General features: G+C 39.5%; 1 pseudogene and 1 gene segment (V, D, J or C); one reads left to right on the top strand and one right to left on the bottom strand.

Annotated features, from left to right (window-relative positions):
• Nucleotides 1–4621: 4621 nt before the first annotated feature.
• LOC102868044 lies at nucleotides 4622–5068 on the top strand. The segment is given in 2 exon segments: nucleotides 4622–4667; nucleotides 4753–5068. Coding segments are annotated over 2 exon segments (362 nt in total).
• Nucleotides 5069–7463: 2395 nt separating this feature from the next.
• Nucleotides 7464–9940, bottom strand: LOC102867637 (annotated as a pseudogene).
• Nucleotides 9941–11336: the final 1396 nt, after the last annotated feature.

Genomic DNA, 11336 nt, shown 5'->3' with positions numbered 1-11336 from the left:
TGGCCATTCAAGTGGAATTCATTTCTCTCTTTCTCTCTCTCTCTCTCTTCCTCTCTCTCTCTTTCTCTCTCTCTTTCTCTCTCTCTCTCTCCTTTTCTCCCTTCTTCCCTCCCTCCTCTTTCTCTCTATTTGATGCTCATACCTGGAGGACAAAATGAGCTTTTAGTACCTTCATTTTTATTTTCCTTCCCTTTTGTTGCACATTTACTTTCCCTCGCCTGGCCCATCCAGCAATGTATGTACCCCTTGTTCTTGAATGTTGTCATACATTTAATATTTAATCATATTTTCCTTTAGAACATTTATTCCCCTCACCTACTACTATAGTGCTCATTTTCAATTGACTCTTTGTCCTACCCTCATCTGTCCTATTTATAATAGTGGTGTTATACAGTACTTGGACTTTTGTGGCTGGAGTATTTCACAGAGCGTAATGTCCTCCACACTCCCCCATGTTGTGTAATGTTTTAGAAGTTCATTATTTTTCAGTGCTGTATAACATCCCATTGTGAATGCACCATAGCTTTTTTATCCATTTGTTTGTTGTTGGGTATTTGGGTTCCTTCCATCCTGGAATCTTCTCTTGAATGATCAATGTGTGCATGAGCATTCTTACATGCAAACCTGGCTTTTCGTCCTCACTGGCTAACCTCTGCCCTACCTAGTAATACCCTTGTCCTTTTAGATGATTAATAAATCTGAGTGATCTTTGATGACTAAATATTTGACAGAAGGAATTGAGTCATTCTAATTTTTTTAGCTCTTTGAGATTCCTGGTCACATTCTCAACACTGGTGTACCAACCTTTACAGTCAGCTATCAGGAATCACTTACATAAACATATAACAACCATACTGATTCCTCTTAGAAGTTAGCATTATAGTTGTTGTTGTTAAGTGTCGTCGAGTGGCAGGCGACTCATAGCGACCCTATGAAGGAGAGTCCTTGACGCTTGGGTGCCTTTCATCCTCTCTCCAGGTTCATAAGGTTTCCGGAGGCAAGCTATTATGGAAGTGGACGCTACTCCTCCTTCCCTTGTGGTATTGTGACAGAACAAGAGCAGGGCTGTAGCTGAGGCTCCCCAGTGGCACACAGCCAGAGCCGGAGCTCAGGAAAGGACTCCCTTGCAGAGCAGTGAGCAGCCAGCAGGGGGAGCCCAGGGCCCATAGAGCACATGGAGGCCACAGAACAAACTGAAGGGATGAAGGGTGTTTCCTGTAGGGTCTGTCTTTCTTCCTGGGGTTCGATATAATCTTCTCTTTTATGTGCTTTTAGGACAAAAACTTGTTCTGCTGGTACAGTCCGTATATACCCCACATCACCTCTATATACAGAAAAAGAGAAAAACACACCTGAAAATATATGATTACTTTTTGCTTGCCAACTTGAGATAACAAGATGTCTAGTAGGAAGTATCTCCTTGAATTTAAAAAGAAAGACTTATAAGGCCTAGTGGAGCTGGCTTATAGATAAATACTGGGTAATCCATATCTACTCATTAAAGAATATCGTAACTTAAATAATATTCTTTATGAATTATGAAAAATATTATGGAGTATAACCTATTGATTTTTTGATGCTCAGAGACACAGTAATTTTTTTTAAGTCTGAAATATATTTTAGTAAATTGAGGGATTAAAAACAGTGATTGCTTAGGAAATATGCAATTTTCCCCCAACTGCTAAAACATAAAAAACTGTCTAAAGAAACAAACAAAATGACCTCTGTGATTTCACCTGTACCCATCCTCACCCCTCTGCTCCCACTCCTTCTCCCCTTGGATCCTCAATAATGTTTTATTAGTTATCTTTCTATTATACAATATGAAAGAAATGGAAAAGATGCAATGAAGACCTGAAAAGACAGAGTAATGGTGGGCATGGCTCAATGGTGATTCATTTTATAAAACATAATGGATGAGAACGATTGAATGAAATACACTGTGAATGAAGAATGGTGTGAAAGACAGTGTATACAAACCATGTAAGCAAATAAATATAAAATAAATTTAAAAAAAGAAGCAAATCAAAGCAAAAATGACCTACTTCCAGTTATGATTAACATTGAAAGAAATCCCAGAGCACTTAATATGAGAAACCTGTATCTTCACCAGAGACTATTATCAGAACAGAGCAAGGCAAGAGAGCATGTTTTAAAATTAAGAGGGGACTCTGTTTTGCAAAATGTTTCAAATAGAAATACCATTTGACCCAGCAATTTCTCTACTGGTAATATACCCTAAAGAAACCATAACTGTCACCCAGACAGATATATGCACACCCATGTTTATTGTGGCTTTGTTCACAATAGCAAAGAGTTGGAAACAACCTAAGTGCCCATCAACAAATGAATGGATAGAGAATCGGTGGTATGTTCAAACAATGGAATACTATGCTACACTGAAAAACAAGGAACTCATGCAATATTACTCAAAATGGGTGACATTGGAGAACATTATGCTGAGTGAAATATCTTTGTCACAAAAGGACAAACACTGTCACAAAAGGACAAAAACAAGTGCCACTGTTGTATAACGGGACTGATATCAGGGTTGGGGTGAGACTGAGAAAAATTGGGTAAATTGCTTTGAAACAGATGAGGGAAAGAACAGTTTAAAAGCAATATATGACTGGGTATTATGGTCATGGCAAGAGTCTGAATGAAGAAAGCATAGTGGAGTGTACTCATAAGAGGGGGATTGTATATCAATAAATGAATTCTTGTTTTACTGTTCAAAAAAAGAGTGAACTAGGGAGGAGGGGCAAGCAGGGAGAAAAAGGCAACAGTGAATGAATGGAAATCCAAAATCCCTGTAAATGTTCATTAAAATTAATAAAATAAAATTTAAAAAAAAAGAAGAGAGTGTGTCAGTGTTGTAGTCTTTCTCAATACCTATCCACCTTGTATTCTAAGCAAATTATCCTTGAAGCTCAACTCTATGAAGAGGAAAATGGAATCAGGATCAGAGGTAGACTCATTAATAACCAGCACTATGCAGATGGTACACCTTTCTTGTTGGAAGTGAGGAGGACTTTAAGCACTCTTTGAGGAAAATAAAAGAAAACAGCTTTCAATATGAATTGCATCTCAATGTCAAGAAAACAAAGATTCTTACCACTGGATTGATATAAAACATCAAGATTGGTGGAGAAAAGATTGAAACTGTCAACAATCTCATCTTATTTGAATTTATAATTAACAGCCTTGGTTCAATTTTTGTTTTTGTTTTGTGCCTTTGAGTTGGCTCTGACCCTATGTACAACAACTCTGAACCCTGCTCTATCTTCAGCCAATTTGACTGTCTCTGACACACCTACCACCACACACCCAGTCACTGAGTCGATTCATCTCATCCAGGATCTTCCTCTCTTGCATTGTCTCTGGAACCTTCAAAGCGTGATATCCCTCTCTAAAAACTGGTCACTTCTTGCAACATGTCCAAAGTATGTCAGATGAAGTTTCAAACATCTTGCCTTCAAGAAGCAAGCTGTTTTTATCATCTCCAAAATGGAACTGTTTGTTATCATAGGAGTCTATATTACCAATGCAATTTGTCTTTTGATTTCCTTTGTACTAGCAGTCAGGAAACCAGGAGATGTAGTGCACTGGGAAGGTCTGCAATTAGTGACCTCTCCATATTATTGAGGAATAACGATCTCAATGTGAAGATGAACATGTGCCTGATTCAGGTTCTAATCTTTTGATTACTTGTTATGCATCTGAAAGCTGGACAATGAATAAGGATGACAGGAGAAAAATTGAAGATTTTGAGTTGTGATGTTGAAGAAGAGTGCTGAACATCTATGGATGGCCAAAAGAACAAGCAAATATGTCTTGGAGAGGGTACAGCCAGAGTGCTCTTTGAAGGCAAAGATGATAAGAACTTGTCTCACATACTTTGGGTGTGTTGCTAAGAAAGGCTGATCCTTAGAGAGGAACACAATGTTTGGAAATGTAGAGGGTTGTTTAAGGAAAGGAAGACACTTGGTCAGGTGGATTGACATGATAACTGTCACAATGGTCTCTAATGTGTCAGAAAATGTGAGAATGACACAGGACATTACATGGCTCAGATCTGTTGTCCATACTACTTACTATGGGCTGGACTGAACTCATTGGCACCTAACCACAACAATGATAATTCATTCTAACAGACCAACTGGGATGTTATTCTATCCAATAACAAATCAGAATATTTAAACGCTAAGCATTGCTTACTCCTTACATCTAGACAGAAAATGATATGGGAGAAAGAACATGGTTATTCTGTTTTCTGTTTTCTCTTTTCCCAACCACTTTCTATGTTCCTCAGTGAGAAGGGATTTCCACACACAGTATTTCAGGAACTTGTCAGCAACCCATGACCTCAAATAGAACTGATGGAATTAATCAGCTGTGGCTTGCATTCTTAGCATTACTGTGTGATGTCATTGAAATAATTTTATAGTAAACATACTGCTCTCAATTTAAATTTTGGCATATTCTATTAAGAATATGCAAATAAATAAAGGTCTTCAAAGTTAAATATAGATATGTCTGCATCCCAAGAACATCACCCCACGACCAGCACCCTCACCCCACCCCATACACACACAAGCTTTGAGAACACAGCTGTCTCACCATGGACTGGAGCTGGAGAATCATCTTCTTCATCACAGCAGCTACAGGTCAGGGGGTCCCTAGTCCCTGGGAGGAGGACAAGATTGTGAATATTCAGAAGGAATTTCATTAAACCCTTTTGTTTATCAATAGGTGTCCACTCCAGGTACAATTTGTGCAGTCTGGACCTGAGATGTCCAAGCCTGGGACATCAGTGAAAATCTCCTGCAAGGCTTCTGGATACACCTTCACAGACTATGCTTTGCAATGGGTGCTACAAACCCCAGGAGGAAGATTAGAGTGGATAGGATACATGAATACTAATAGTCATGGAACAGGCTACGCACAAAAGTTCCAGGGCAGAGTCACCATGACCAAAGACACATCCTCAAGCACAGGCTACATGGAGCTGAGAAATCTGAGCCCTGATGACACGGCCACCTATTACTGTGCAAGATACACAGTGTGAAAACCACACCCCCAAGTTTGACAAAAACTCTGAGGATGCAGCTGTGTTGGCAGAGGAGACAGCACGTTGCCTTACGTTGGGGTTGAGTAGTTGAAAAAAAGCAATCATAGAAATCTGTATTAAGCTCAGATAGATGTTGTTGTTATTGTTGTTGTGTACCATCAATTTGGCATTTATCCATAGTGGCCTCTCCAGCAGGTTTTCAGAGACAGTAAATTGTTTGAGAGAAGATTGCCATTCTTACTCCTGTTAAGTGGCTGGTGGATTCAAACAGCACATCTTTGGGTGGGCAGTGAAATTCCATGAGGCCACCAGAGAGGACTTAAAATCAAATACCCAAATTTCTCAGGAGGAAAATTTATGTGTGTTTTGGGATCATTTGCAATAAGGCCTTCTCATTTATTTTTATTCCCAGTTGTAAAACATAACAGATGTGGGAGAGAACAGCTTAAAATCAATATGTTGTTGTTGTTGTTGTTATGTGCCATCTAGTCGCTTGCGACTTGTAGAGACCCTATGTACAACAGCTCTAAAGGGCTCTGTCCTGTGCCAATCTCATTGCCTCTGACACACTCATCCCGATTGCCCCAGTAACTGAATCAATCCATCTCCCAGAGGGTCTTCCCTTCCTGCGCCTGCCCTCCACCCTCCCAAGTATGATGTTCCTCTCAAAGGACAGGTCTCTTCTTACAACATGACCAAAGTATGTCAGACAAAGTCTCAGAATCCTTGCCTCCAAGGAGCAGCCCGGTTTAACCCTCTCCAGGATGAATCTGTTTGTTCTCTTAGCGGTCATGGCACCTTCAGCACTTTTTTCCAACACCAAGCTCTAAAGCATCAATTCTCCTTCTATCCTTCTTGGTCATTGTCCAGCTCTCTGATGCATCGCAAATGATTCCAAAGACCATGGCCTGTACCAGACGCACCTTTGTCTCCAGAGACACACCGTTGCTCTTGAGTACTTTAGAGAGATCGCTAACAGCAGACTTTCCCATGGCAATATGTCTTTAATTTCCTGGCTGCTGGTACCAAGAGTGTTGATTGTGGAGCCAAGCAAACTAAAGCTGTGAACAATCACAATATCTTCATCATCCATCCTGATGCTGCCAGTTGGTCCATTGGTGGGAATCTTTGTCTTCTTGATGTTGAGCCTCAATCCTGACCCTCAGCAGCAAGTACTTCAGGTCCTCCTCAGTTTCAGCAAGCAGGGTTGTGTCATCTGCAAAACCCAGATTGTTGATAGATCCTCCACCAATCCTGATGCCACATTCCTCCTCGTACAGTCCAGCCTCCTGGATGATCTGTACTGCATACAGGTTTAAAAGGTATAGAGACAGGACACATTCCTGGTGTACGCCCTTCCCCGTTTTGAACCATGCAATGTTTCCTTGCTCTGTTCTGACAACTGCCTCTTGCTTCAAGTATAAGTATTACTTTAGCATGATCAAGTGTTATGGGATTCCCATTCTTCTCAGAGTCAGCCACAGTTTGTTATGATCCACACAGTCAAGGGCCTTTGTATAATCAATGAAGCACAGATAAACATTCCTATGGTAAGCGATATATGATTGGGTATTATGGTTATGACGGGAGTCCAGAATGAGGGTTACATGATGGAGTGTACTGGACTTGTGGTGGTGGTGGTGGGTGGGTGGGGAATTGTATACCAATGAAGGAATTTTTCTTTTACTTTACAGAGAGAGGAGCGAACCTGGGGGGGAGGGGTGGGCAGGAAGAAAAACACAACAATGAATGAATGGAAATCCAAAATTATTGTAAATCCAAAATTCATGAAAATGAATTAAACAAACAAGATATGAATTGAGTTGTCAGCCTTAAGAGATGGTATAGTTGTGATGTTTGACTGGCAGGACTTCTCTCACTGAACTGCTGAGGTCTGTTCTTACTGAAAACTCCTTGAAGTCATGTAAGTTTTGACTTATGCATCGAGCTTTGATAAGGAAAGATAGTGTAGCTCCTGTAGGTGGTGGCAAGGATGGAATACACTTCATCACCCACCAGGAAATAATTTCACTTCTGCTTAAGGTCCAAGACATACCTAAATTTGAACACCAACCTGCACTCAAAACGTTCAAATTCATGAACTCACTCATATTTGCATGGGTGTTTTTTGTGTCTTTTTTAATATATATAGACAGAAACATCATTGACTTTGTCCTGTAATCTACAGATAATTCATTAAAATACTTAGAATCCTTACAACTTTCTAAAAGGATAAACTGATAGTGAAGTAGTAACAAGTTACAAATGATAATAATCTGATGAAAACATGTGCTTGAAACATGGTCTCCCTGAGGGAGACGAGAACTTGGTAAATAAGCTTTCAACTGCATGAAAAACATAGTTACATTCCATGATGCCAATCCCTTCTTTGCTAAATGAATGTTTTGCCAAAACTCCGCTTTTGGTCTCTGTTTTGGAAGTGGTTATTTCTGTGGCCCCCTCCAGGTTGTTGACCCTTGATGCCTCCTCCTCTGCTTCATTCCTGTCATCCTCTGAAGCTTCTGCTTCCATCCCACAGGCCCTGGAATTCTTGACCACCTTCCCTTTCCCCCTGAAGAGTTTAAATTCTTCTCCATGTCCCTCCAGCTTTGGATGCTCAGTTACCATAGAGAGATGCCAGTGCCAAGAGTCATGTCATCCCCCCCCCCTTCCATATTTCTGTTATTACTTCAGCAGGGACATCCAACTTTCCTTTGAGGAAGACCATCCGCTCCATTTTGGAATCAGTATCTTTGCCCAGCTGCTCTTTAAACTCTTTCCAAACACAGCAGATATTTAAAATTTCAAGTAAGCATTCTAAATTCATGACTCCAAAGCCCATGTCCATGCTGACCAAGTAGCACTGGTCAACCGCTGTGGCTATTGAGATGTGGGTTACTGCTTCCACCAGGGCTTCCACAGATCCTTCTCACTGATGACTTTCTCAGCTCATGGATTGAAGTGACACATGGCTTTGGAGGCAGAGAATCCAAATATTTGATAACACATTTGTTGGAAGCTTTTGTTAGTCCTGTTGTAGAAGATAAACTTATTAATTTAAATTTAACTCTCCCCCTTTTTGCTTCATATGTGCCAACAAATATTCTTCCTTGTCCTGATAAAAACAGATATAAACTCCTGTCCGTCCAGCTCTACCTGTTCACTCAGAACAATGAATGTAGGACTTCACATCCTTTGGTAGAGAGCTTTGTCCAACCAGATCAACTTCAGGCATATCTAATTCAGTGGCAGCAACATTGATTGCAACCAAAATGCCAAGATCACCATTTAAAAAACCCTTCAGGGTGATTTCCCTTTGCTTCTGTGGAAAGTCTCCATTTGATGACAGGAAACTCTGTTTGTTGGATGTTTCCTGGGACAGCTCCTAGGCTTCATTCTTGGTTTCACAGAAGATAATCGTGAGCCCATGATAACCACCATACACCCGGATAACATCTCCAATGACCTCTGCCTTGTGCATCCAATGGCACTTGATAACCAGATGCTCCACAGTTATTTCTGTTTTCTGAATCTTTTTACCTATCAGGTCCACCTGCTCATAAGAAGGTTTCATGAATTTCTTAGCAACATTGAATACTCAATGTATTTAAAGGTAAGTTGTAGAAACAAGCAATGATCAGGGATTGTGTCAACTTTCTTCTTTGCCACAGATAAAATTTCTTTCACTTGATCAGCAAAACCCATATCCATCATCTGGTTAACTTTATCCAGGAAATCCATGCTCAAGTTTGGTGAGTCTAGCTTGCCATTCTGTAGGTGGTCTTGGGTACATACGATGCCCCAGCCAGAATGTCAATCTCATTTTTCATGTGATCTGGAAGGCCTCCATATGGTGTTTCATCATAAAAACAAGCCACTGACAGGGGCATTTTTGTGATATAACTGAAGTTTTAGCTTTCTTGATTTGCTGAGTCTCTTGAAGAAGCAAGAGCAGCCTCACTTTCTCTCCTGCAGATCTCCCTGAAGTCTCTCAGTCAAGGGGATGGCAAAGGAGAATGTTTTCCAAATTCCAGCCTGTGTCTCTGCAATTAAGTCTTTCCCACCACAGACATGATGAACCATCTTCACTTGTATAGGAAACAGAAAGTTCACTCCTCAGGTTTTCAGAAGTTCAACAGTCACTTCAGAGACAGGCAAATCGAGTAAGCTCCTTCTTCTTGTTCCCCTGGTATTTCCTGTTACAGTTTGCTGTTACTGTCTTCACATGTGGATTCATACGTTTTATGGACAGGTTCAGAATGAGGGAGTCTATTCTTCAGTTTGGGTTGGGTTGTTCCCCCCCCCAATCTCTCCATTCATTGCCTTTTCTTTCATTATTTTCTTAGGTTTAGATGCACGCATTTCTTCTTCAGAAGTCTCAGCTTTTGTGTTTTGTTTTGTTTTTTTTTAAGTTATAAAAAATTTAAAAAGAAGTAATTTGATCTTCAAATGATACTTTCTATTTTTTGCACTTTTAATTTTAGGAGAAATGTTGGCATTTTGAGATCATTCCTCTTTTTTAAACCTTTTTAGATTTTGGATAATTTGTTTTATCTTCAGAAGGCTCTACTTTCTTTTTTTTGTCTTTTGAACTTTGAGAAAAATAGTGACTTCTTTCTCTTGTACTGAATTTTCAGTCTTAGTAGATTTTAACTTCCCTTTCTTAGCTTTCTTCTCACTGTGTTTTCTCTATGTCTCAAATTATTCCATGGTCATGTGTGATTCCAAAGTGGTATCACTAAGGATTTTCTCTAGCATCACTCAGCACCATCTTCAACCATGTGGAGAGGAAAAGATATGACTGATATTTTAATATTTCCTCCCTAATAAATTTTCTCTGATTAGGCTCACAAGGTCTACTAATGACATTTTGTATTTTCTTTCAGAAACTATATTAATCTATTTACACCCTCCTCTTCTTTTATTGACCTGGAAAATGAAGTTACAAGCATTTTTCCTCTGTCTCCATCATTATTTACACACCCACCCACACCCACAACTACACCCACACACACGGAAAGAAAGAGAGAGAAAGAGAGAGACAGACAGACATTCTTTTGTTGTTATCAGTTATAATTCACAGCAAACTGTGATAGTACAGAATTGCTTTATAGGCTTTCCAAGGCTGATTTATTATCATTTTTTTTTACGAAAAGATTGCTAGTTTACCAATTTACAATGGGGCCATCAGAGCTATTATATCATATTGTTACTATTGTTGTTTGTACTATCCAGAGTCCATCCAGAACTGTCTGACAGCCACCTCTCCCGTGCATTTTTAGGATTCAGTAAAACTCATGGGAAGAGATTTCCCATCTTTCTTCCACAGAGCAACTGATGGATTTGAAATGGTTGACAGCATGGATTGTTACTACTAGACAACTAGAGCTCTGTAAATGACATTGTAATTGTTATTGTTGTTGTCTACCATCACTTTGGAACTGATGAACGGCTGACCCTCCAACAAGTTTTAAGGGACAGGTAATCGCAGAGGAGGAGATTGTGTCCCCTTCCTTCTTCTGTGGAGTAACTCCTGGATTCAAACTGTGTGCCTTTGGGTTTGCATGCTGCATCTTGCCACTAGGCCACTAGAACTCCTTGACATTAGGAATAAAATAATAAAAAGCGTGGAAAGAAATTAAGTAGAAAACAGGAAAGAGATAGAAAGAATTAACAAGACTAGAATGGTTTTTTCTTTAAAAGAATTCACAACATTGAAAGTTCACTGGAAAATTTAACATGTAGAAAGGAGATGGTGAGAATAATAAGGGGAAAATTGTAAGGTGGAGGAACAAGGAATTAAGTGGGAGATGTCACAACAGAACCAAAAAAAGAGATAATAGAAAGATATCATGAGGAAATATACTTTAACAAATTAAAAAACACAGAGAAAATGTAAAAAAATTCTAGAAATTCACTACCTACTCAAACAAAAAGATAGCGGTACAATATTTTAATAGGATTCTTACAAAAGAAGTAGTAGAACAGGCTGTAAAAACACTACAAACCAGAACTTCACAGTGAATGTTACAAACATTCAAAGAAGAGTTGACAATTTTATTCAATCTATTTAGAAATCCATTTTGGTCTTTTCTTCCTCTTCTGTCTTTGTAATGACCGTTTACACTCTTCCTGGATGATATCTTTGACATCCTCCCACAACTCATCTGGTCTTCACTCATTAGTGTTCAAGGCCTCAAAACTGTTCCTGAGATGATTCTGAAATTCAGGTGGTACGAAATCAAAGTCATATTTTGGCTCCTGT

The sequence above is a fragment of the Elephantulus edwardii genome, unplaced genomic scaffold (genome assembly GCF_000299155.1).
Source record: "Elephantulus edwardii isolate Elephantulus edwardi_28Jun2011 unplaced genomic scaffold, EleEdw1.0 scaffold00019, whole genome shotgun sequence".
Taxonomy (NCBI): Eukaryota; Metazoa; Chordata; class Mammalia; order Macroscelidea; family Macroscelididae; genus Elephantulus; species Elephantulus edwardii.
The sequence above is the reverse complement of the archived record's forward strand: the minus strand, read 5'-3'. Positions and strand labels throughout refer to the sequence as shown.